The sequence below is a fragment of the Rhipicephalus microplus genome, chromosome 5 (assembly GCF_043290135.1).
Source record: "Rhipicephalus microplus isolate Deutch F79 chromosome 5, USDA_Rmic, whole genome shotgun sequence".
Taxonomy (NCBI): domain Eukaryota; kingdom Metazoa; phylum Arthropoda; class Arachnida; order Ixodida; family Ixodidae; genus Rhipicephalus; species Rhipicephalus microplus.
In genome coordinates, this window is record NC_134704.1 from 31,350,791 (window position 1) to 31,378,705 (window position 27,915).

Genomic DNA, 27,915 nt, shown 5'->3' on the forward strand with positions numbered 1-27,915 from the left:
TTCGGCGAAACTTGAAAATGAAATTGATTGCGCTTTCATTCTCTTGATGTGTCTTATGACAGTGCCCAGTTTGCAACCCTCTGGCTACTTTTAGTTAACCTCTCTCCTGCCTAGTTCCCTCAAATTCACGCGAAACACAGAACCACTCAATCTCATAGTATCGAATTAGTACTGTGCACTGGAATACCCGATGAACTTCCACCAGCAAGTGCTGCATGTTTATACAAAACAAATGCAAGTCGCTCTATCTGGAGCAAAAACGAACTGAACACAGTGCAACCTCGATACGATTTTACGTTCTATTTTCTCGACCGTTTCTTAGAACCGATGAGTTTTAAAGCAGTCAACAGGCGTCACATTTTTTTCACATACTCGGACATTACCACGAAGAAGGATCTTGACCTATATATTTAAAAATGCTACACTTGATATTCAGTGTACTAGCATTTTTTTTTACAAGAATTCAATTCCACATCGTAAAGTAAAGCACAGATTTACCTCTTCAATGTTACGAAGCAAAAGTGAGTTGAGTGGGTAAGCATATCTTCCTCATTGTTAATAGCCCTTTTTTAGGTCTATTTTTCATTTCCTGTTAACGGTGTATCAAGACTCCACTGCATATACCCCCGTAAGCACCACTAAAATTAGAATATTTTCAGTTAACTTCTTCATAGTAAGCCACTAGCTTACTGTTTTTCTTTTGTAATAAATGCTTCATTTTTGCCACTAATTCCCAAGCATTTTATCACAAAGCTGTCTCATTTCAGGTCGTATGAAATGAATTTGCAAGTGTTCAGACAAGCCATGCTACATTTCAAAACAACTGATTGGAAATTTTATTGTATGCTAGTTTCTTGCAATGCAAAAGTATGCATGGCCATGTTTTATTACAAAACATCGCATTTTGTATATGTATGAAAAAAAACATACACCATGAGCTTTCTTTTTATTTGTGAAGGATCAAATGTGAACAGCAGGTCTATTTGCCGCTCTTTCCAGGCAAGATGATGCCATCGTACTGCAAATAAAAAAGGGTACCACAAGATTAGTTGCTCCTTCAGAGTTCTTCAGTAGGGAAGATATATAGTTGAAAAATAATGCCAGGCAATAACAAGCCAACATGCAGCCGTGATCTGTTATACATTACTGTTACAAGAAACAGCCTGCTACCACTTTACAAGGCCCATGACAGAACCCGTGTCCACAGGATACTCAATTTCACAAAATGCAGTCCTATGATGCTTCTAGAACATGAAGGTTCGTTTCACCATTTAGCCTCAAAGGAGTACCAACATCAATTCTCAAAGTTGATGACTCCACCATATTAATCTTCTTTATGCGACTTTATTCAACCATAAAAATCTTTAGTATAAAGGGACTGCTCTAAGCAAGAGTACACCTATGCAAAACCTGAAATTTTCATTTTGACACAAAAGGCCATTCTTGTACATGCACCTATTGACATTCACACTAAGTAGTGCGACATCAAGCAAGTGTCGATTCTGGAGACCCAAATGGTCGCTTGTTGGTCACAAATGGAGCCATGGAAATTACGCATCGAGCAGACCGCACATGACAGTAACTCGGGGTCACTATGTCAGGGTACATATGGAGCCAAAATTAGCTTTGAAAAACATGTCAATTTTTCTGGTGACACACACACACCTACACTTTCCAGAGTTATGACGGCTTGGCCATTCCTACGACGCAAAAAAACAATGAAAATCTTTTGTCACTACCTCCTTACAACTTCCTACACAGGTTTGCTCACAGTACGTTTAAAAAAAAAAACCTCTGTATTCTTCATTGTGAAAGTTTGATTTGAAACATAGCCTAGAGAGGGAGGAGGCAGCCCCACCCCCATTGGGATAGAGGGGGATGTATTGCGGAGAATAGTAAAAATACAGGTTTTACAAGGCCTTTTTTAGTTTTTGTTCGTTTTTGTCTCTGACAGACAAATGATAGCAAGCTTAACACAGCTTCACTATTAAAGACATTTTGTTCGTCACACCGAACCATGAATGGGAGCACAGACCTTGCACTCTCAACAGTAGAACACCATAACCACCACCATCCAAGTAAAGAAATACAAAATTTTCAGGGCAAGATAATGAGTGAGATAAATTTATACAGACATACACAATATTATAAAAGATCAAGGGCAAACAAAGCCTAGTCACATGGCCAGCTGTACTTATCTAGCCACCGGGGATGCTCCTGCCTGGCTTTGTGCTCTCTGAAATCGGAACTGAGACTGGGCACTCTAAAACTGTGCAGCAAAGATGCATCTATCATGGGGAAAAATAGAACAAACACAGGCATATCCACTGTGCAAGCAAGAACAATGTTCAGATGGCAAATTTTTTAGTACTGATCGTTTCTTTCAACCATGCCTCACGGATACACCAAAGAGATGTGAGGCCTGTACCGCCACTTGTTTACTGCCTGTATCTCAACACCACTAGTGCACCATAACTACCGTATAAACCCGAACATAAGTTGAGATATTTTCAATGAAGTAATAAGCTAAAGTCACCCCTCGTCTTATATAGCGGTGTCTAGCCGAAAGTGCGACGCTGTCTGGCAACATGTAACTTGCATGTGCTTGTGAAGTTGGACGCGGCCATATCCGCATCCAAATCCAATCGCAGTCTTTTTTTTCCCTCCGTCTGTTTTCTTTGTGTTCGTGATTTGCTTCCGATCCGTTTTGAGTTTTCGCTCCGCTTGACATTGCGCTGCATTTTTAGTGGCCTTTTTTTTTTCCCGTTCACTGAATATGCCTAGCAGTGCGAGGAGCAGTACTAAGCTGCGTTTAAACTAGATGTTGAGTTCGCAGAAGCGAACGGGAATATGGCTGCTCAGCGCCGCTTTGGTGTACCGGAAAAAAGCGTGCGCTATTGGAGGGCACAGAAAGGGAAGCTGCAGAGGTGCAATTTACAAAAAAAGTCGTTTCATGGACGAAGTGCCGTTCATCCGCAGCTGGAAAATAAGCTAGCGGACTTTGTGCGGGAAGTTCGTGCGCGCTCGCTGCCAGCGACCGTGGATACCGTTCGCAAGAAAACCTTGGAACTCGCTCAAGAAGCTGGGCTCATAAGAGAAGAGTTTCGTGCACCGAACTCTTGGGTGCGTCGATTTATGCGACACAAAGGATTTTCTCTCCGGCGGCGCACATCCACCTCTCAAAAGTTGCCGGAAAAGTTCTAGGACAAGCTCATAAACTTTCAGCGCTTTGTGAACCGGCTTCGGGAGCAGAACGACTACATGATGGGGCAGATTGGCAACGCCGATGATACCCCCTTGTGGTTTGACATGCCTTCGTCGACCACAATCACGCAGCGCGGCGCCAAGGATGTGAAGCTGTTGTCCACTGGCAACGAGCACTCGCGCTTCAGCGTCATGCTGGCATGCACGGCAGATGGTTGAAAGCTTTCGCCCTTCGTCATTTTCAAACGCAAGACAATGCCAAAGGAAGTGTTCCCGCCCCGTGTTGTCGTTCTTGTCAACAAAAGGATACACGGACGAGGCCATGATGCTCGAATGGATACGAGTGGTGTGGAACCGTCGGCCAGGTGCACTGCTGCGTCTCCGCAGCATGCTGGTGTTGGATGCGTTTCGTGGCCACTTAAACGACGCAGTGAAACGCACACTCGGCGACGGGAAAACAGACCTCGCCTTGATACCAGGTGGTATGACGTCCGCCCTCCAGCCGCTCGACGTTGTGCTAAATAAGCCGTTCAAGGACCGAGTGCGGCTGGAATACCAAGAGTGTATGTCCGGCGACAACCCCAAGACACCCGACGGGCCGCCTACAGAGGCCTCCGCTTTGCGACTGCTTGTGGCTGGGTGCTTTCCGCCTTGCGCTCCTTGCCGGATTCCATGGTGGAAAATGCTTTCAAAAAATGTTGCATCAGCAACTTTCTGGATGGCACTGAAGACGACGCACTGTGGGAGACGGCCAGCGACAAACTCTCGTCTTCAGAAGACAGTTTTGCTTCGTTGGACGAATAAGAGCCGTTGCGATGGTGGTTGAGGTGAGCTCCGACGATCGGGGTGCGGTGTGCCCAATTCGCAAATAAATTTGGTTCGGCAGTTTTGGGTTGTTTTCCTTTTTTTTCGGTAACCTGAACTTGGAGGGTCGACCTATATTCCCACTCGACCTATAGTCCGGTTTATAGGGTAGAAGTAAGGCATATACGTTGCCGACGAATTATTGGGAACTAGTTTTTTTTTTTGCTTTTCTAATTCGAATAAACTTCATTTTCATGGCCTGATCATTTTTTTTGGACTGTTCAATTTTTCTATTTCGTGGTCCCAGGTCCGGAAATCGCTCGGCGACTGTAGATTTCTCTCACATTTTCCACTAAGTTGACACTGAATTCCTGTACAAAGAAAGGCAAAATGAGGCAACTTATGGCATTAGAACTATGAGTATTGCAAAAAGAGAATACAGTCGCTGACTGTTTATTAGGACTCTGCGGGAACCGCTGAAAAGTACGGGAAAAAAAAGGTTCACCAGAAAAGCGTCTTCACTACCATCTGGCCGGATAATACATGTCACAAACGTCTGTACCCAAACACGTCACAGATTACCAGCACATTCAGCGCAGGTCATAACATTTGATATTAATGGTGTTGGCGGCACTTCATCGGAGTGGCTGTTCAGCTGCGCTGGTTCGAGAACGTGACAGACAATACCATCACTGTCCAACTTGGCAAAAACTCCACAGCAACATCGAATTGAGATCACCCCCTCCAATTTAGAGAATAATTGTTTTTTTCTTGCGATTTTCAGTGTTTAGCATTTGCTGCGTTCTTTAATCAGTGCCAACGGAGCAGATGAAATGGAAGGAGTCGGAACCATTTCAGTAGATCAAGCTTCGCATGTCAAGCAACTAACAAGAGAACGAGACACTGATCAAGCCTTGCAACAGAAATGGCTGACGAGCCAACTCTCAAACGCCAAAAGGGAACGATGTCAGGATTATTCGTGCAGCAGCGCTCATGGCCATTTCGAACATCACACAGAGATGACTCAGCGTGTGGCTTAGTTTGGCTTGCAGTTGGGCCATGGTAGCCATTCAATGTAATATTTGACTGACTAAAACCAAAAAACGGCTATTTCGTGCAGCCAAAACACACAGCCTTTAAAATCAGCAATTGTAATTTCTGCATTGATGTTTACATTTGCACGATCTCTAGCCTCAGCCAGTGCAACTGTGCCACGTTTCAGTGCTGGCAACATAGCGACAATACTGAAAAAATATTGCTACAGTGTAACATCGCAGAAAGCAGGTCATGGTGTTCAATGCGTACCACAATGCTTCAACGCTGCACCCAATTTTCGGCCGAAAGTTTAGACGACTTCAACGGGATGAGTGGCAGTACTGTGAAGGTGCCCAAACAGGCGTGTTCGAATTTTCAGCATCCGAATAACAGTCGAGAGAATGGTGTTAAACAATACCCTTTCAGAGAAAATGTGCTTTCAGGAAAATAAAAGGTTTGCGAGTGTAGCTGCTGGCCCAGGGTTCAAAACAGCAGTTTCAAAGTGGCCTGCCTAGTAGAATGGCACTGTGTACCTCCAATTTTGTAGTAAGGCCTGAATATTGATCAGGCCCAACGTTGCAAAGGAGGATTCGCTGTTGCACTTGTTGGAATAGCAACACAGGACTGAATGCCGATGAAGCATCAGTGCCTGCCGATGAGTGCGATGACACCAGCAGAGGTTATCAATAAAATCGGGTAATGAAGGCATGGATCTTTTCATTTCATTCTTGCGAATAAACCTTGTCTCCGGCCCTGAACAGAGCCTACTTTTTACTTTGATGTGCCCGAATTTTAAACTCTGCTCCTCTGACACCCTCAACTGCATTTATTCTCATGTTTATCTTTTACACGAATAGACCACTGGTTGCCGGAACTACCGTATTTACTCGCGCAATCCTCGCACTCACATAATTCTCGCACCCCCCACATCGCCCGACAAACATACGACTTTTTTATTCAAGTAATTATCGCACCCCCGCAAACTGCCGCAATAATGTCGTTTGCTCGTTCCAGCCACTGATGATGATAGCGCGCACTATCTCATAAGCATCAAGCGTACTATTATTGCACGGAAATTCAATCCAAGACAAGCCAAAGTGGCAAGTGCGCGTTGTGGCGTGTTTTGTATGTTGTGTCGGTAATCTTGTCACGTTATGGAACGATAGTGAAGCTACATGGCTGCTTTCAAGTTGATAGTGATAGATCATGATCAAAACAGCAGCAACATGGCCGCCGGTAGGCCTTTCGTAGCATACAAGTTTTGTGTTCGCTACTGGTGACGGCAGCTGAAAGCCACCAAGACGCGTTGGGGCCTGCCGTGTGCCTAAAACTGGGATTGATGGTAAACTTTATTTCCTCAGAAGGAAACTGCTGACGATTCTGTTAAATAGTTATCAGCCCAACACTGACGTCCTACGCTTACCTTTTGGGGGCTCCTGTTGAGCAACGAACGCTACTACCACGCCCGCAACGCCTACAAGCTTTGCGTATGGTATTTCAATTCTTGACTATTTGCTTGCACGAATCTCAAATAAGTCTTGCCTTGTGTTGAACCTGTGCTTTTATTGTTGAGGTAAATTTTAATCAGTACTTCTCAAAGCTTCCTGTTAGTTTCTGGTGTGAGAATCCCGATTTGCGGCCATTTCCGTTTTCTCTTTCGCTCTGTACATTTTTTGAAAAGTTTGCCCCGCGTGATTCTTGCACCCCCCAACTTTGCACCGGTTTTCCGCCAAAAAAAAGTGCAAGGGCAAGGATTAGGCGAGTGAATACGGTCCACAAATGTTGCTATCATCCCATCTTGCAGTAAAAACAATGTGGAAACTTTCGTAGAATAGCGATGCATTTAATGGCACATTATGAGTCTCAATATGCATTGTGCACACCCAAATGCACCTCAAAATGGGTGAAGACTTCAATCTTAACATTACAACATGCCAAGTTACTGAGACGTTGAGCAATAAATTTGTTATAGGCACAATACTTGGCAGTGTCTTACAGCTTATTCAACAAAAGATCACATTGTCTCGGAGCTGTTGTCTCTTGACATTTAAGCACAAATAGTACACCTCATTATATACTTAGTGGGCAATGCTGCATAAGCCACTTGTACCATATAAGTCGAACCCCGCTACAACAAAATTTCCACTACAACGAAAAATTCAAGGTTCCCTGTCAGCAGTCCATAGGAGTCAATGCATAAATATTGTCACCACAATGAACACTTTTTCTTCTGCCGTCCCGCTTCAACGAAATTTCACGATGCAATTCCAGGCTCAGATATTTATTGCTATACAGGAAACCCAATCTTTAACACTTTGATGCATTTTGAGAACGCGTTGGCTCCACCAGAAACCACCGCTGTTCAGCAAGCCTGGGCGCCGCCATTGATGGCAATGAGACTGCCCTGCTTATAAAGAATGGCCCTGCTTTTACCAATGGCTTGTTTTAGAGTTGCAGACTATCCGAAGCTGAAGTTAGGTCGCTCAATTCATGGTTTCTTTCATGCAGCTTATGCGTGAAACCGCGGAGCGATGCCTTTTCAGAATCCCATGCTTTTCATTTTATTCGCGCTTGGCCAGTGTGGTACCTAATCAGAGCAGCTGTTCGTCTGCATTATCAACCAAATCAGCCAGCTGAGAGATTTGGATGATAAGAATGGCATAGAATAAAGCAAAAGTCACTGCTCCCCGATACCATGCCTCCATCTCGGCCTTGTCGGATACACTTTGATGGCGGACGGCTGCTGGTGTTAACGTGTTAATGCAACTGTTTGATACGTTTATGAATGCGGTTGTAGGCATTATTTCAGCGGTTTTCACCATGGCCTCGCTATGCATGACTGTGAATTGCATCGTGATGCTGCTGGGAAAGAATAAGAAACAGCGGACACTTTTAATTTTAAGGACAAACGTTGTTTGTTTTAGCTAGCTCAGATCAGCTATATCTTTTTCACTTTCACTACAACGAAATTCTCACTTCAACGAAATATTTTTCGCGTTAGGATATCATGAAAAAAATAGGGGGGGGGGGCAAAGTTAATTCACTAAGAGGCTTTTTCTTCTCAGTATCCCCTCTTGTCTTCCTGCAGCCAATATGTTGTTTTCCATTCCAACCAGACTGGCCTCATTTGTGTTACACTTTTAGACTAGGGGTCGGCAACTTTTTGAGGTGGAGGGCCGAGTTTCATGAAAAGCCAACAGAGTGGTGCTGGGTGGCAAATTGGGAAAGGGGGCGAATAGGGTTCCCAGGCAAAGAGAAAAGATTTGGCAATGATAAACAAAACTGGCTAAATTTTTGGCAAAGTTTTGGCGACTGGAAACAACCATTCTTTGTTCCTGTGTTAACCAATATGAGGTCGAGAATACACTGTCAGCCTTGTGATAGGAAGCGACTAGAAGGGGGGGTGAGGGTTCTAATGTTGTGCCTGAGGCTGCACAACCAATAGGCTGGGGGCTTCATTGTGGGCCACAGGTTGTTGACAGTTCTGAGCAGCATTTTTGCCCACGTGCATTGCAGCACAGCCACGCAGTATGGTGTATCAGTGTGACATTGGAGGGCACAGAATTGAAATCTGTTGAAGTACAACCCCTGCAAACCATCTAATTTATGGGGGGCAGGGCACGGTGCAGTCCACCTGTCGCTTGAGGACACACTCACAGACCTACAACGCTGCTAATATCGCTTAGTGATAATGCAACTACTATGGTAGATGAGTGGTGTAGGCTTGTGCAAATAGTGAATTTTCGGTTCGAAGCGAATTCAAAGTGAATAGTGATTTTGATCAAATAATTTCGAATTGAATTCGAATGGTATGTATGACATATAAAAAAAAGGAATATTTATCATGACAAAATTAACCTGCACAATATTTCTATTGAATTGAAATAGGGGCTCTATGCAAATGGCATTTATTTTTTCAATCAAAGGAAGCCAAAACAACCTTGAGTAGTAGCTTGGGTAGGATGCGAGTGATAACCTGTGAGATACTTATTGTTTTAAAATTTATTATAGTAAAATCATATAAGCTGTCATAATAGGCTTAATAAAATGAATTAATTTGAGGGTAACATGTTCCCTTAAAGGGGCCCTGTAACACTTTTTCAAGTAGCCATGGAGCCAGTAAACATGCTTGTTGCCTCACAAATTTACTGCAGCAAAGTTTATAGAATCAGTTTAGTATGGGCAGAGTTCCAAGAATTGGCGCACGCTGCAATTGCATTCACTCTTCTCGTCTTGACGAAATAGCTGGAAGCTAAGTAGGGAGGAATGGCATGGCGAAGCAAAACACTCCACTTGCACCTCATGACCTTCAGCACCTTTTTTTTTTCTTCAAATACGCGGCTTTTCAGTGGGATCGCACCTAACTTGTGGACAAGCGGCGGCCCCGGTAACGACAAGCGCACCATGCTCAAATCAGCCAATGCCTGTGACCAGAGCCGCATATTGCTTCTTGGTTGTGACAACTTATTTTTGAGCTTGTGTCATTTGCTGAAGAAAGAAGGCAATTTTTAGCTTTCAAAATTTACGGTGAATTACAGGCCACGTGCTGCGCTACAATATTTGCCTCACGTGTTTTCAGTAGCCTCGACTACCGATCGGTAGCGTTTTCTGACCATGTTCAGTTAGTCTTGCAGGGCCCCTTTAATTTAAAGGGGGTTTCACGGCAAAGCAAATGTTCTTTGAGAAGGCACTTTCACTGTTTAGCACTCGTACATTGCAGTAAAACCCCCTTTACAAGTGGTGACCTACTGGTTCATTGCAAATACTTTAAAAATATGAATAATTTAAATTCAAATCGAAGTGAATTCAAATACTCAACTATTCGTTCAAATATTCGCACAAGCCTAAAGTGGTGCCATTGCAAAACTAAATGCACCTGAACCATACTGGGCTATGACCACCCCCATCACCAGCTCAACCTGCAATGCAATTCAGTTTGTATGCCAGTGTTGTGCATGTTTTTATTTGCAACCCAATTAATGAACAAATTACAGTTTTAACTCATACAGTTATTGATATGCTTTGCATGCCAAAAGCAAAACATGATTGCGAGGCATGCCACAGTGGAGGGCTTGGTGGACCATCTGGCATTCTTTAACGAGAACTTACATCACACGGGCACAGGGGCCTCTCTAACATTTAGATTATTAAAAAAAAAAACTGTCGCGGCCACGATCGAATTCAACTTCCGGGTCAGTAGCTGAGCGCCACAACCATTACACACAGTAATTCACATTGTGGTAGCAAGCAGCGCACTATAGCCACAAGACGGAGAAACAGTTAGCTGGGAGGAGTTTCCAAAAAATATGCAATATCTTGTGGCGTAGAAAGTAAGCATTAATGCTGAATCAAATTACTTTGATGTTTTATATGCAACACCCATGGTTGATATGTGGGGTTTAACGTCACAAAACCACCATATGATTATGAGACGCCGTAGTGGAGGTCTCCGGAAATTTTGACTACCTGGGGCTCTCTAACGTGCACCCAAATCTGAGCACACTGGCCTACAACATTTCCGCCTCTATCGGAAATGCAGCCGCCGCAGCCGGTATTCGAACCAGCGACCTGCGGGTCAGCAGCCGAGTACCTTAGCCACTACACCACTGCGGCGAGGCTTATATGCAACACCCAACTTTTTTTTTTTGGCCTCAAAGGAAAGACACAAGAAGTATTTTTACGAGCCTTTGCAACATCATGAAACTGACCACTCATCCCAAAAAAGCAGCACACAGCAATCTTTCAAAGAGCTACGAAATGTAAGCTCCAGAGGGGTGGCGGGGAAGCAAGGACCATCACGTGTGCCCAAGGAATTAGTGCTCACCTTCTGTTGGAACCATTTGATGGCTTCCTCCTTACAAAGCCGGTGCTTGCAACCAATGGTACCCTTCTTGTGGCGCCTGTGGGCAACATTGAAGCCTGGTCGGCCCAGCACTACGTAGAAGTCTAGACCGTAGATGCCGATGGTGGGGTCGTACTTGATACCCAGATCAATGTGCTCCTGGATACCGAAGCCAAAGTTGCCAGTGTCCGAAAAGTTGTCCTTGCGGAGTTCGTATTCTCGCACCTAAAAAGGAGGACAGCATGAGAGACGAACATTGAAGAACCAGGAACTGATTCCGGCCCTTACTTTCATCATAATCCCCACCCCACCCCCGCTTTTTAACTGTAAACTGACGCAAACTTGGCATTCAGGTTCATGACGCAAACAAAAATTTTCCGAAGAATAATTTGCGGCAGCAAGAAGTAACATATAAAGATGATATTAGTCGCCAACCGATATATCGGACAGCCGCGGGGCACCGCCAATGGCCCCATAGAACCAATGTGTAAAGACCATCGATATTTTGGACAGCTGCCAGATCCGCATTCGAGAACTCTGACTAAGTCTGAAACTGGCGCGCACATTGAATCGGCAGCCATAATCTCCTCCAGTACCCATACCATACAAAATATGGCCTCAAAGATGAAAAAGGAAAGCAAACTGGTGATCTGAGAGGCTTTACTTCGATTGCCTCACAGCTTTATACAGGAGATGCCGATCTTGGAGGCACTGCTCAACTGTGAGAGGACGTATCGACATCGCGAACATTCTATGTTCTTGCTCCGGTATCCCCTCGCTATTACAGCGCTGTACTGCGTTCGGCTGAATGCTCCGTGAATTCGGTTTTGTGTTGGGACCTGCTTTATTTTGCACTCTGCTGTCCCAAATGATCTGCGGTAAATGGCACCAACGGTACCCTGACAGCCAGCGCCGAAGAACAGGCCACCGCCAACAAAATGGGGCACACTGAACCCTAACCATGGCAAGAAAAACTGCCATCATTCTGCAAGTGCTCAGCTCATTTCGAGAGTTCAAGAACCCGACAATGCAACTGAAGAGCCCGACCTGCCACCCAGCGCAACGAGCTCAAGTGCGGAAGTTATTGACGACCTGCGAGGCTGGGGTGTAGACATTCCAGAAGCATTTACGTTTGAAGACTTCCCAAAAGTCGACAGTGCTGTGTCACCGTGTACTAAATTGAACAATGACAACATAACTGAGCAGATTCTGCAACCGCCAAACAGTGATTCTGACTCAGATTATGACAACGCATTGTGTGATCTGGAGCCGTCGCATGCAGACCTGTCTCGAGCCCTCGAAATTCTTTCGTGCTACCTGTAGTCGTACAACAAACATACCACACTGGCGTAAATACAGGCGGACTTGGTTGCACATAAGCGGAAGTGCGTACAGCAACGCATCGACACCTTTTTCAGCCACCAAGTCAGTGAAGCGTCAATAAAAGTACTCTTTTCTGATGCATTCATTTTTTCAAGCAAGCATTTCATAATTTAAACTTATCTACGTGGAGTCCGAATTATCGGTCGTCAACTGTCCAACAGCAACCATGACCAGAACCAAAGAATCCAAAATAAATATGAAAAAGAAGTTTGCACTGCTGCGCAAAGCTAGAGTAGCTACGAAGCTGGTCAACAGATGGGCCCTAAAAAGGCAAAAAAATAGCCAAGTTAATCACGGCAAAACCTAGCAAATCTTATTTCTCCTCTTCATCCTCACACCGGCGTCGTCACAGCAATTGGACATTGCTCTCTCCTGCTCCACTTCTCTCAGGATGTTGGCGAGAAGTGACTCTCATGCATAAGAGGTGGTTATATTGGTAGGTTGTATATAGACTCTCCCATAAAAACGCCAACTTAGTCGCCGAACTGGAATTTTTTCTGTGTATACTTATTAAATAGTGTGGACAGCCCCTCCGCTGACAAGTCAGGCCTTTTCGCGTGTTAAGCGACACCCGTCTGCTTATAAGTGATTTAAACCACGCACACAATGAACTCCCGCCGTTCCACTGAAGCGCGGTATTGCCACTTTGAACCAACCATACTTGCTAGTTGAGTGCAGCACGTCACTCAGTCAGCTCTCGCCGCCACATGTTGGGTAATTCAAAGTCCAATGCATGCTCGGTTTTCGTGCTTGCTGCATGAGAAACAGCGAGTAGCCGGTTTGTTTGACACAACGAAGACGAATATTGCAAGCAATGCCCACAAGCAGCCTCGAACTACACAGTGGCGGCGAGCTTATAAACGACGGCATGATGCACTTGTACTTGTAACCCCGTCACTCCGCCGAACAGATATCTGCAGATGACTGTGGTAAGGTGACCGGCAAAGAGTCAAAGTGACACATTCATCACCACCAGCCAGAATTGTGTTAAAATATCCCCCAACCGAAATATGGTGCTTTAAGAAAAATAAAAGAAATTGATATCGTAGCTACTAGCCCAAAAGGGTGCAAAGAGCAGTTTCAAAGAGGCATCCCTAGTAGAATGGCGCTATGTACCTCCAGTTTTGTAGTAAGGAATGGATGTTGGCCAAGCCCAACGTTGCAGAGGAGGATTCGCTGTTGCACTTGTTGAGATCACAACACAGGACTGAATGCCAATGGAGCATCAGTGCCTGCCGATGAGTGCAGTGACAAAAGTTGCTATTGGAATCAGGCAATGGAGGTGACAATCTCTCCCCCCCCCCCATACTATTGCAAGCTTATAACCAAGCTGACTTTAGCAACATTAAAGCTGCCACTTTCAACAAATTTGGTTACACTGCCTCAAAGTTTGGACAATTCCAATCTTTTTTTTTTAAATATTCAACACAACCACGTTTTTCAGGCTCACCCTTCCGAAAAGCAGCCCCCTGGCAAAGTGAACGATATAAAACTGAAACCAAAAACCAAACATCTAAAATGTGCCAACTGAAACATTCCTTGTCTGCTCCACCCTTTCAGAAACCTTTGCCAGTAAAAGAGGGCGCCAGCAACAAGCCCGTTGCAGCAAGAACACATCACGCACCTTGAGGCCTTTCTCGAGGATCTCTTCAGCCTTGGGGCCCCGGACAGTGCAGTGCACGGCAATCTTTTCATTCCTCCTGATGCCAAACGATCGCACTGTGTAGCGAGCCTTGGAGAACACAGGTTGCTGGCCTGTCAGCTGTTCGAGCACCTGACAAGAATCAACACAAAATTCAACATTCAAAAACCCGCTGCAGAGGTGTACTAAGCATGTACTCTGCTAGCCTTCAAAAATAATAATTGGGATTTTACATCCCAAAACTCTAATACGATTTGAAGGAACACCGCAGCGGAGACTCTGGAAATTTTTGGCACCTGGGGTTTAACGTGCAGTCAACTAAACCCTTGTACTTTGACCGCCATCAAAATGCGGCCAGTGCGACCAGATTTCTACCCCGCAATGTTTGTGTCAGCAATCAAGCGCCATAAACAGTAGACTACCATGGTGGGTCGCATTCAAAGTTGAAACAAATGCTTCTGCGATATGATCAGTAAGTGTTCTAGCAAGACGGTGCAACTCAGCAAAAAAAAAAAATTGTCAGACACTGGAAAGCCTTTTGACAACTCATGCTTAAGGGGAGACGCTCCTCGAAAGCACTTTTTTTTTGTTATTCAACTTAGAGCTTCAGAAATTGGACCACTGATGCAGTTTTTCCTCCTGATTCCAAATCTGTAATCAGTTTTTACATAAGTGCAATAGTTTGGGAGTTGTGTTTCAAGTAATGGTGAAACTTGATAAGTTTTCCGGGAACTTTCGCGCATACTAAATGTTCATGCAGAGAGTTGTTCAATGGCTCCTTTTGCTCCCTATTAGCCATAGAGTGCCGATATCTAGCTAGAAATTGTGCTCCAACTTTGAAACTATGAAAAAAACATCTGTGTAGCAAAGTACCCTTTTTTTTCCACTCGACCACCATTAAATTTATTAATAGATATTTACAGCTGATAGGTTGTGCTGATTCAAGTAGATATCGGCACCCTACGCACTCTCCTCAATGTGTGTGCCAAATTTCGTCGTCGTATGACAATTCTAAGTGCCCGAAACACTTCCCGCAAAAAATGCAAATTGGCCAAAATTGCGAAATGAGAAAAACGCGTTTGAAAGTTTGAAAGTCTGTATTTACAAAAATGAAAAACGCAGCAGCACGAAACTTGTGCTGAACACATACACACATGTCCAGAGGGAATATCAGTTGTCTAAAACTCTCCAGCACCGTAGGTTTTCCCTTCCCGGCTGGTGCGGCAGGACTCTTCCACCCGGGCCCTCTTGGCTGCACTGCGACGGTGTGCCCTCGCCTCAGCGGTCTGACGCACATTCATCTTGTGCATGCGCATGCTGTCTCGGCGGTCGCTGAGGGTAACCAGGGCCTCCGAAGGAAGCACCCCAAGCTCTTCCAGCACCTTTTCAAAGCTCGCGTGGCCCCGGTTGAACCACAGGACTGCAATGGCTGTGGCTGTTTCCACAGCAGTCCGGGAAGCAAACCGGGTCTTTGGACACAGCAGCCATATTTTGCTGTTCAGGGACTCGGCCGCGTTCTGTGTCTTGCCGTGGAGGCACCGGGCAAGCAGCTTCGCATCTGTGAGACGCTTGTAGATTGGGAGGACTGCCAAACCCTGGGCCTTGGTCAGGAGGGGGGTGTGGCACGGTGCAGGCTGGCCCTGCGCCTCAGCACGTCGGTGCTTGCACCACGAGTCTGGGCCTGCAGGACAGAACTTGTGACTTCCAGCACCGTCTGTTGAGCACGAGTGCAAACATGAGGCCCATATGGCAGTGTACATCTTGTGGACATTTCCCCGATTGTTCACAATGGCCACCTGAAAGTAAGTTTGAAGCTTCTGGATGGTGGTCTCCTTCAGCTTCTCCCCTCGTGGAAGTGGCGTTGGCAGCTTCCGCAGGCCGGTGCCCAGACGTTTCGCCACGTGGTTGGTGCACTCCTCTTTTTCAATTGGAGTGTCAGGGTACACGTTGGCATCACAGACCCCGTTGTAGGCCTTGCTGTCTCCATCGCTTAGGAAGATGGTGAACCGCAGGGGTGTCTCATAGTCCACAGTCCTCTGCCAAATGCGCACTGCAGCTTCGGCCTCCATGGCATGCGAAGAACAGTCGCAATTCTTCTCACAAACGGGATGATGAAACGCCTGCCATGTTTCTTCATCGCCTCCCATGTCGTTATGCAAACTGCACGCCAGGCAGAAGTTGGAAAGCACTTCATAGTCCAGGCACAAACCAGTGTCCAAGGACACTACAGTTCCCACACCATTGTGGCTTTTGTGGCCTCTTTTTTGCCATGTGCCGTCAAACATGACTGGCACGTCACTGTTACCAGCCACCTCTTTGGTGACGCTGCGTGCCCGTTGCATGTTTTCACAGACAGCCTTCACTGCCGCACTGTGAATCTTTTTGCCGATAGCATGGAAGGTCTTATGGTGCATAGGGTTTGGCAATCCAACTACTGCACAAAATCGTGAAAGTTGCTCATGCCCGATACCGACGGCACGCGCTGCAAGCACCACTTTCAGGTTCACGGCAAAGGCGTCACGCGAACTCCCGCTGTCGTAGCTTCTGCTTGCACCGCGGCCGCCATCTGACGCGACCCGCTTCGACGAGTACGCGGACGAAAGGATGCTCTCCGAGCACTCCGCATTCTCGCAGTGTAGCTCCAGAAACGCCGAAAGGCCTTTCCGCTTTTTATTCGGTGCCCGAACTGCGAGTTTACTCTCGTGACAAACGGGGCATGCCGCGCCTGCGACGACGGCCGTCAATGCACCCAACTCGCACAGCACTACGCTTTCGGCACGATCGGCATTCGGCCTGACGTCGTTTTCGAATAACGCGATCTTTTTCTGCGATGCACTCACAAAATTCACTGCAGCGTTGATCTCGTCGTCGCAGTTGCCATGGTCGACGTTGCCGTGGTCGATGTTAGGCCTACCGGCCGCTGGCCCGTCGCGGACATTTTCGTTGGCGGTGGCTTTCTTGTACGTCCTCCGCCGCTTCCCTCTGAACTTGTTCTTACTTCTGTATTTCCGATGGTCGGCAACGGCCTTTTTCGGGCTTGCCATCGCACGAAAACAGCGAAAAATAACTCCGGAAAACAGTGAAGCGAACTACGGCAAGAAAACACGGGTGCTGTCAGCCAATGGCGGCCCTGCGTTAGTGGCGCGCGGTTTGAAACGGCGGGAAAAGACTGTTTTTGTTGCTTTTTTTTAGATTTTTCGTGAACGTACGAGACTTCAAGAACCGGGATCGTGGAGAGTAAGGACAACTCTACACGAGCCAGCGGCCGCAATATGGCGGACAGCTCTCTTCGCGGCCCCGCGAGCACGCGAACAGCAGCCCGTTTTGTGTAAATTTCGTGATGCCGCGCGTCACTGCCGCTCACTCAGACGCGTTTTTCACTGACTTCTGATGCTTATTTCGCTGTGATATTTTCAGATGTCAAAATATAATGTATAAAGATGATAAAGCAACAAAAAACAGAAAAGGTGAAATTTGGAAAAAAACGCTACTTTTCGACCCGCGTCTCCCCTTAATTACCTAACTGCACAGCTATCCTAACCATGGCTTGCCTGAACATCACCTGCTCATAGTCATGCATGAGTGCATAAGCTACAAATGTATAAAAAGCTTTATTGAAACTGGGCAAAACTGCCATAAGATGCAAGTGAGATCACGAACAACTACGGTTGGCACACACCTTAACTAGCTCGTGCACAACGAATGCACAAGATGTCATGAGGTAGGAGCAATTACAATTATGATTCAGCACTGCTGGCCAAGAACCACTGCAATGAAACTGAGAAGCTTTTGTCCAGATAAAAAAAATTTCCGAATCTATTGTAGCGACTCCGAGAGGTCAGCTCTGCTCGTGAATCTTTGACGTAACTTATGCATTCCCCTCAAATAGAGACCACAAATGTGAAATCGGGACACCATGCGTTCACTTTCAAACCTCCAAGTTATTAACCATTACCGTATTTACATGCATAATGATAGCACTCGCACAATGATCGCACCCCTAAATTTTGTCGTCTAAATTCGTCTTTTTCTTTTCCCCGCGTAATGATCGCACCCTGATCTTGCCGCATCGACATGTCATCTGCCAAGTCTAGCTGAATGCGCCTATCATTGTTTCTGTGATCTGAAAGCGGACATCACTATGCTAACGCTGTAAATTTACCGATTTAAATGAAAGCATTCCTTATTTAGATGGAAGAAACTGTTTTGACACGCATGAGGTACTCACAACCTCCATAACTGACGCAAAGAAGAAAAAAAATGCGGTGGCTTCGCTTCACGGAGTGCTCCGCGCTGTCAGCCGCCATGTTTGTTTTGACATCCCACACTGTTACAGCGGCGGCCGCCTAGTGGTCGACCCGAGTTCATCCCGCAGCAATGTTTTTTTTTTCCTGGGACCACGTTTTTTTTTTTGTGTGTGTGTGTGTGCTTTGTGATCGTCTGTTGAAGCGTCGTTTCACCATAGGGCTGTATGCGAGCTTTACTGCCATGTTCAAGCTGAAGGCGCTTGACTACGCGCTAGAGCACGACAACCGCGCTGTCGGCAGACATTTCGGTGTCGACGAAATCCGGATCCGACATTGGAAAAAACAGCATGACATGCTCATGGCTACTAACAGCACGCGATGGGCTTTCCACGAACCCAAATCTGGCAAGTTCCCTGACATTGAAAAGGCAGTCCTCGAATACGAGAAGGACATGCGCGCAAGGACGGTTATGCAGTGTCATTAGACATGATACGGACGCAGGCGTGCACAGTTTCCCGGAGGCAGGGAATAGCCACAAAGGACTTCTGCGCCAGTTTCGGCTGGACGACACGCTTCATGCGGCGGAATGAACTGTCGCTGGCATTTACAACGCGCTAGACGGAACGGAAGATGACCCTCTGTGGGACAGTGAAGACACTGCCGGTTCCGACAGGGAATCGTGCGGCGACGACACTGACGGCAGTAATGCTTCGGAGTGTGAATGAACGTTAGGTGGTCAGAAAGGTAAACAATAAAAGGGCAGTGTGCCATGCATGTAGCTCCCGCGTAACGCATGCATTTTATTACAAACGTAAGCCTTAATTTACTTTTATTTTTTGTTATGTTCATAATAGCTACCGTAAGGTAATTAGCAACTTTTTTTGCATTTCCGGTGGTAAGAATATTTTTTCACGGAAAATTTACTCCGCGTAATGATCGCATCCCGAAGTTGGAGCCAATTTTTTTGAAAAAAAAAAAAGAAAGTGCGATCATTATGCGAGTATACATGGTAATAAAGTATGGTATAAGCATTGATTACTGCAGGGTCTGCTACATTGATTCATAGGACATCAAACCCCAAACAAAGAACCATTTACATTATGGAAACTTATGCACTCTTCCTTAATCTGTATATCATCTTCACCAATTTATGATCTATCATCGTGTGCACTGCACTAATTGGCTGCAAAGTTCTCGGTCTGAATAATGCCCCAACAGAGCCATAATAAAACATTCTGGCTTTTGCTGCTGTTGGGATGCTAAGAATGGTAGTTCTCTGTTTCAATTACCAAAGCAAAATTAATATGCATGACGAATATAAACAGTACAGTAGTTGAACGTTTATTCGGACGCTGCAAATTCAGACACCTCAGCTGCACTGCCCCTCATCCCATTGAAGTAGTGTAAACTCACGACTGAAAATTCAGACGCCCCACAGTGTGCAATTCAATTTTTTTTGAACTCCAGCTGGCTGATCGATCGTGGCACCTAACCCAAAGACCAGCTGTCTGCAATGTTTACAATAATATCACCAGGTTTTCAGCACTGGAAAATTGCAATGGCCATGGCTAGAAACAGTACCAGCATAAAAGTCAATGCAGAATATACTATAGTCAATCACGCAGGCTGTGTATTTCGACTGCACATAATGGGCATTTTTGGCTTTAGCCAGTCACATCATATCCATTGAATGGCTACCACAGCCAAACTGCAAGTCAAGCCAAGTCATGCTCAAGCAGAGTCGGCTAGGTGAGCATTTGAAATGGCTGCATGTACAGAGAGGACACAGACAGAACAGAATTCCGAGCGTTGCAGCAAGAACTAGCTTGACGTGACGTCATTCCCTTTTGGCATACGAAAATTTGCTTGTCAGTTCATGCGGCTTGGCCTGAGCTGCGTCTCGTTCTTATTTATTGCTTGGCATGCGAGGCCTAATCTACTGAAATGGCTCTGACGCCACCTCTTCGATCTGCGCAATCGGTATTAACGAATAAATGCAGCCATCTCAAGACACTGACGATGGCAAAAAAAAAAAAAAAACGGGATCATTCGTCAGATCGAGCTCGGCCGACCCCAATCTGATGAAGCGCCGCCCACTATTGGCTGAAATAAAGGCAGACGTGGTTGTCTGTAATTGTGCTTGCTTGCAGACATGCACCAACAAGGTTTTCAGGCCACTAGGCCAATGATGGTTCCTGTTTTTTTCTGGTGAATCTTTTTTTCTGCTTGTCATTCAGACTTTTCGGTGCTCCCCACCTAGTCCGAATAAACAGTCGGCAACTGTAATCGTCCTTATTGTTGCCGACAGTACTTCATTGAGAAATATGCATGGACACTGAAATAGTCGAAACTCCCCTATTGGTTCAAAAGAGCATGCTAAGAGTAAAGTGACGCATGAACCTACCGTATATACTCGTGTAAGGGCCGCCCTCGTGTAAGGGCCGCACCCCAACTTTGAAAGCGGATATTTCGAAAAAAAAAAAAAACAAAAGTTCAAAATGTCCCGCCAGAAAAGTGTAGTTAGTTCATTTACAGCCAGATGGCGCTGCACGCTTTTCCGCTTTTATTCTACTTCCGCCGACGCGCCGACCACGCTGTTGACAGCGCGCCGCCATATTTGCCTTGTGCGGCCTCTTTGTTGGCATCGTTCCTAGCATCGTGTCGATACGTTGGCAGCGCGACTTCAGATCGGTGTCGTCGGTGTCACTTTGTTGGTTGTAGTGAACCCTGCAGAAGCCAGCGCACGTGACGGACGATGGGCCGGCATCTGAGATCATTCACTGCAGCATTTAAGCTGCAAGTGATTGACTATGCCGAGGAGCACGGGAAGCGGGAAGCTGGACGAAAGTACGACGTCGATGAGAAGCGCGTGCGTTACTGGATGAATCAGAAAGATGCCCTCGCCGCTACTAACAGGAGCCGAAAGGCGTTTCGCGGGAAAAAGTGCAAGTACCCGCAACTCGAAAGCGAGCTCGTCAACTACGTCGTCGACACACGAAGGGACGGCTACGCCGTATCGACTGACATGATACGCGTCAAAGCCCTCAGCATCGCTCGCCACATGGAAATACCCCCGGCACAATTCAAGGCAAGTCGGGGCTGGGCTACGCGGTTTATGAACCGTAACCAGCTTTCTATTCGGCGCCGAACGACGATTTGCCAAAAACTGCCGCGCGAGTACGAAGACCACGTCATTAAGTTTCATCGCTTCGTGAATGCTCTCAGGAGGGAGCATGAATACGACCTGTCCCAAATTGGGAATGCGGACCAGACACCTGTGTGGTTCGATGCACCGGAAAGCACCACAGTGGATTTAAAAGGTGCGAAAAGTGTGTCTGTGCGCACGACTGGTGCAGAACGCCAAAGGTGCACTGTGATGTTGTGCATCACGGCAGACGGCAGGAGGCTTCCGCCGTACGTCGTATTTAAAAGGAAGACTCTCCCAAAAGAGAAGTTCCCTCAGGGAATCGTCGTACGTGCGCAAGAGAAGGGCTGGATGTCCGAGGAACTGGTCGTTGACTGGATTAAGACCGTCTGGGCAAACAGACCTGGAGGGCTGTTACAACGGAAAGCCCTCCTTGTTTTGGACAGCTTTAGGGGCCACTTGACCGACCGCGTCAAGAACCGAGTTGCCGCAACTCGTACGGACTTGGCCGTCATTCCCGGTGGCCTGACGAGTGTGCTGCAGCCGCTCGACGTATGCGTCAACAGACCATTCAAAGTGGAATTTCGCCGATGTTACTCTGAATGGATGGCTGGAGGCGTCCACGAGAAGACCCCTACAGGACGGCTGAAGCGGGCGTCGCTCCAACAGGTGTGTGAATGGATTTTGAATGCGTGGCGTGCCATGTCAGTAGAAGTAGTTGCTAAAAGCTTCAAGGTAACGGGAATTTCGAACTCCATGAACGGCACCGAAGATGACCGTCTCTGGGAAGACGCGGACGCCGAGGCGAGCTCCTCCGAGAACGAGGACAGCGAAATGGAATCCGAATAAAAACATTTCTGGCATGTCATTTGTGACTCTTGCACTCTGCTACTGTTGCATAAACAGTACAGACCTTTGGCCTGTACTGCCTGTACTAAATCGGCCTGATTCGTGTAAGGGCCGCACCTAGCAAAATTTTCGAAAAAAAAGTGCGGCCCTTACACGAGTATATACGGTATGTCATGCAAGCTGTACCTCCAATTTAGTAGCAAGGCCAGAATTTGTTGTCAGGCCTCACGTTGCAAAGGGGGATTCATTCTTGCACTTGTTGACGACAACACAGGGCTGAATACACAACACGCATTCAGTGCCTGCCGATGAGTGCTTTGGCCGATAGAAGCAAATGCGTGTCCCATACTTCGTACATCAGGTGAACGCCATGGAAGCTAATAGGACTTCATACAGGCGATTTGCTCATGCAGAGAAATAGCTGACGGATCTTGCCACTTGTAATTTTTTTCTGACTTTGTCCAGTGAGGATCTCTTCCGAGTTAGATATAAACAATTCCCATTATTTATGCAGTTGTAAAAAGGTTGCCCTGCATCGCTTAGAAGTATTGTAGCCTCCGTGACGAGCTGTAGTAGCATGTAGCTAGAACCACTCGTGGAGCTCACATTGATGACCAAATCCAAGAGCGACACATGTAGACTCGCACATTTTGCCGACCGAACTACCTGCATAGGTTCCACAGTATTGCACCTGATGTATGAAACGAAGTATATGTAAAGACGCGTCCACTTCCACCTTGAACACCACACCGCACACTCGGCACTCCGCGGAGCGCCACTCATGGGCGCTTGCCATTCTGATGCGCAAGCGCAGCGACAGCTGTAGGTGGGGCCTTCGCCGCATCGTCTGTTAAAGCACGCCGGCTCCGCCGAATCGCCTTACTTTGGTGTGATGCCGATTTCGCTTTTTCTACGCCCATGCCAATCGCCAATGCGGCCTGCTTCTCGAGAAGCACAGTAACTGCTCCTTGTTCAGGCCATCTTTTACAGCTGGTGTTTTATTTTTTTCTGCATGTGATTTCACAAGTAATAAACCTTAGCCAATCCATTAACACAATATCCAAACTGTGCTATAGCTCGTACAACAAAGCTACTCATTTGCAAAGGCATAGGCAGAATTTTTTTAGGGGTGGGGGAGGTCACCATATTGATCCTAAGTGGGGGAAGAGCAGGCAAGTGGTCACTTTGCACTCTGAATGTTGAGCAAAAAAAAAATCGAGAGGGGGGGAGAGGACAGAGGCCCAGTTTACCACTGCCTGGCTACGCAATTGGTTAGTTGCTTTGTTCCCTGTCGCCAGAATGTTCTCGCTACTCATGCGATTCTTTTTGATCAGTCTAAAGGTTAGAAGCCCCAAAATTGGTGATGAATGCATGGTGAGGTCTTGCATAACAGATTCAAATGTGGGAAAGCTTTCATTCGTTAGTCACTTGAAAAAAATAGAATGTGGGCATTTTGCCCATTTCAATGTAGTGGCATACCATTCGGGTATTACCAGAACCATTGCCTTCATGTGCTAGCCTGTATAAGTCGCCGACACGCCACCATAATTTTTACTCATTTTCTATGGAGCTTCTTTGCACCATTTTTGCAGGCAAATTAAAAGGCATACAAATACGAGTTTTTAGCAATCAGTGCACCATTAAACCATTACTGTCAAATCTTATGTCTGCAGGCTCTGAATTATGCTTCATTCTCTCTTCATCACTATGTGACCTAAGACTTCCGCATCATTTTTTATCTTTCTTGGCTCAACATTATAGCACGGCGCGGAAAGTTTTTTTTTTCTGTCTTGAATTCACACTTTTATTCTAGACTTCATTACCCGAACTTTCAGGTGATGAAAACAATGTGTCATTGACGGGAATGTTCTGGCTAGACGAAAATTGCTAAGTAGATTAGTTGTGGGAATGCCAGCGGGCCTTCAAGATTTGACCCATGCGAGGGCCAAGGTTTATCACTTGTGAGATCGCACGCAGAATATAAAGAAAACATGGCGACGCAAAGGCTGGATAGTACCTGGCACTGTCGCTGTGCGTATCGTTTCATAAATCGTGTGTGATTCTTAATTTGCTTGTGTATAGCAAGAGCAAAGTTAGCTCCACCGCAAAGCAAGCGCAATTTGGCAGAGCCGTCGCGCTTGCTTTAGCAGTTGATGCGACGAAGGCCCCTCATACTACTGTCACTGCACCGTAGTACCCTAGCGCCCGCAAAAGGCGCTGGCTGCACAGTGCGGTGTTCAAGGAAGAAGTAGACACCTCAATTTCACATGATTGGTAATTTTCTAAAGTAAGAAATAGCTGCTCGAATATGCCGATCCGCTAAATGAATACTGAGTGACAAAACGATAGTTTGTGATCATGCAGCCTCTTGGTTAGCAGCTTCCATTCAATGCTAGAAATTTCTAGATTTTGTCGTCTTATCTAACTCTATGCACCTCTCAGCTGTGTTCCCCAGCCCATCATGCAAAGAAAGCTCAGCCAATGCCGACAAAGGTAGACCCGTTGCAATAAAAGGCAGACTTCAGCACCAAGTAAATGTCATGAGTGGAGCACAGGGTGTGGGCACTCTGCAAAACACTAACCTTGGCAGCTCGGGTCAGCCTGTCTCCAGATTCACCGACACAAATGTTGAGGCACAGCTTGCGGATCCGAACCTCACGCATGGGGTTCTTCTCCTTGTCTTTCTTGTCCTTCCTCGGTAGTTTCGTCTGTGAATAAAAAATAAAATTCCCAATTGAAGGTGGATGCAAAGTACATGTCGATGCACTCACACGTCTCAAAACTACAGCAGCGATTCCATTATTACTGTACAAAGACTGCATACCGCAGGCTGACTGTCTTTCAGAGTTTAACAGCCTCCGACATAAAACAGGCCGATCAAATAGATTAGGTGGGGCATGACCAGTTGGTCAAAGTTACACTTCTAAAAATCACCACTAGTACGACGCGAACGGTATGAGCTGTATCCATGCATAGGGCGACACTGGTGTGCGTTAACAGCCAAATTTAATGTCATTGAAAAAGAACCTGCCATCCGCAGAGAATCCAAAGAAGTGAGGATCAAGTTCTCGTGATATCAAGTGGCAACAAAAGCGAGGGCTTCTGCACAGAAACACACGCCTACAGCATCCGTCAGCGTAGACAAACGCAGGCACTTTCGCGACTTCTGGTGCACATGCGCTTCGAGAAAAGACAAATCTCGCCAGGTACCTCACGCACAGCACATAACTTCTGTAACGCCTGCTAGCGCATCATGACTCGTGCTGCGAAAATAAAAGTGGAAGACTCCATAGAGCCATGCACAACTCGCGGATAAAGGGGACATGCCCGGACACGAAACTGTTGTAACCTGGTCAGTCCTGGCTCAGAACACCACGTAGCAGCACGTAACAACAACCCGCTCCCTCTCAAAAAAAAAAAAAACTTCAATACTGACTTGCTACCTGTACACGAGCTCAACACATCGTGGCAACATACACGTTGCGCTCAACATCTCCCTACAGACATGCAAACACCGACCGCACTGACGAGCATTTGAAGTCGTCGTAATACTACAACTTATTACACTTTATTAATTACGTCAAGTCAGAGAATGTGCCCTTGCATATCAGTTTGATGTAAAGGCAAACGTTTCTTAGCATGCACTTTTCCGATGAATTTTGATTGAAAATGTCAAAAACTCCCTACAGCACCTTTGCCGTCATCTTGCCGACCCAAAAAAAGGACTTGACTTGTCTTGACTAGCCTGACAGCGGCTCTTTTGCGCACTTTCACTATTCGCCACTGCAGTGCGTTATAGCGCTGCCACCGCTAGCGTTAGAAGTAAAACTCGATTTAACTTTGTCCATCTCAAAGGCTATGCTCTTACGCTTAAAATTTTACATTACAAAAATGCCTTTGTGCTTGAAAATAATCTAAAAACATTGCGGGCACTGCAAGCGCCAAGATTATGTTAACATTTGTTATTTATTTTTTGTTGTGTAAAATTGAAAAAAGTGTTTTTGAAGTTGTTAATAATTTTGAACATCAATGTGGTGAAATAAATTATATTTTGCGACTAATAGTTATATTAAAATTGTTGTCGCTACGTCACTTGCGTAAGTCTCTTTGACCAACGCCTCCTCTAGAAAGATGCCTGAGGAATGTTGTTGTTAGTGGTTCATGAGGAAAAGGAAGAAGGCACCTAATTTCTGTCTGCCTACAGGCGACACAGTTCTAGTAACGTTGGGCGACACGGCGCAGTGCCTAAGGAATGGCTCGCGCTCCCAGCCTCCCAGCGGAGTTGGCTTGCCTTCAGTTATAAACAAGCTCCGCGCAGTGGCGCTCGCGACCGACACTATTATCACGGCGACGGGCGGTACCAGTAGAGTGTACTAGAATATCAGCTAAGCGTTTTCATCTGCGGGACATAGGGGCGCGTCAGTCGAGAGTTGTTCGAGACCTGCAACTGTGCATTACTGTTTCGGAGGCTATGCAAAGTGTTGCGTTGTTGCACCGTCCGCCACAAGTGACGCCAGCGACCGAGAACATTTTTTAGGAACCATCTAATGCCGTATTATGCTTAAAGTCAGATATCCTGTCGGGGCTGGAGGTTAACCAAAAGGCAGTCGGCAGGTTAGCTCTGGGAGCTCACAGTAAGACTACAAACGAGGCTGTACAAGGCGATATGGGTTGGGCTTCATTTGAGGCGAGGGAAGCACAAAGTAAAATACGGTTTGAGGAGCGACTTAGACATTTAGATGAGAAGAACTGGGCAGCCAGAGTGCACAGATACCTGTACCTGAAAAGTGTGGACACCCAATGGCGGAAGAGGACGCGAAAGCTGGTGACTAAATATAACTTGACCGCGGCAAATAAGCAAAGGGGGCGAGTAAAAAAGCAAGTGAGGGAAACAGACGCTCATGTGGAAAGAGAGGATGGAAAAGAAGGGATCGCTGGGAATCTACAAGGCAAGCAAACAAGAGATCCGGAAAGAGAACTTTTATGACAACAATAAAGGTAGTGCGTTGCTCTTTGAGGCGCGGGCTGGCTGCTTGAGAACTCTAACTTACAGGAGCAAATATTCGTCACAGGATGAGACATGTGTTGGATGTGGCATAAATAAAGAAACAATCGACCACATAGTCATGGAATGCCAAAAGATTCAGCCGGATAGAAATGGGGGAAGGTCACACTTCCTGAGGCGCTGGGCTTCGCGGTTGATGGAAGCATTAACTGGTCAGCAGTAGGTATTACTAAGCAGCGGCTGCAGTATTGGTGGAGGAAAAGCAGAGAAGTCGATAAAATAACATCCCAGCCAAGAGTAGCAGCTGGGCAAAATTAAAAAGACATCCGAGTTGAGGGACAAAATTTAAACTCGAACTATTAAGGTAGGCTAGATGGCGCATGCCGTCACCCCGATTCAAAGGGGAGGCCTTTAATCATCATCATCATCATTTTAAAAATGAAGGAGAAAAAGGGTATGGCAGCTGTGTTTTTTTTTTTTCCTCATGCGGCAGGCATCTTCCTAGAAGAGGCGTTGCTTTGAACTAGGTGTTCTGTGCTTTAACTATGGTGTATTCTAGGAACCATACTTTGACAGGACGGTGAAGCCAGCAGCGAATATTTGGATGTCTGCAAGAAAACATTTGTTCCGCACTTGTTGGAAGTACGCTATACATTGTTAAACCAAGGAAGATTTAAAAAAAAAATGTTAGAGTAGAAATCATCGCCTAGGAGTAAAGCTGTGCCTCTGGCAAAAACGCGGCCATCTTACTAGAGGCAT

General features: G+C 46.1%; 2 protein-coding genes across 2 annotated transcripts in view; one reads left to right on the forward strand and one right to left on the reverse strand.

Annotated features, from left to right (window-relative positions):
- Positions 1 to 927: 927 nt before the first annotated feature.
- Positions 928 to 25,974, reverse strand: LOC119174762 (ribosomal protein L11). The gene is made up of 5 exons (XM_037425807.2): positions 25,844 to 25,974; positions 24,734 to 24,859; positions 13,893 to 14,042; positions 10,868 to 11,110; positions 928 to 1,018 (listed from the first exon to the last, which is right to left on the reverse strand). The coding sequence occupies exons 1-5, from the start codon at positions 25,853 to 25,855 to the stop codon at positions 980 to 982; spliced, it is 570 nt and encodes a 189-aa protein (XP_037281704.1). The 5' UTR covers positions 25,856 to 25,974; the 3' UTR covers positions 928 to 979.
- LOC142817717 (uncharacterized) overlaps positions 16,676 to 27,915 on the forward strand; it is a 146,366-nt gene continuing 135,126 nt past the window's right edge. The window contains exon 1 of the mRNA XM_075895156.1: positions 16,676 to 16,711. The gene's annotated coding sequence lies outside the window, so the exon portion shown is untranslated. The remainder of the gene's footprint in view (positions 16,712 to 27,915) is intronic.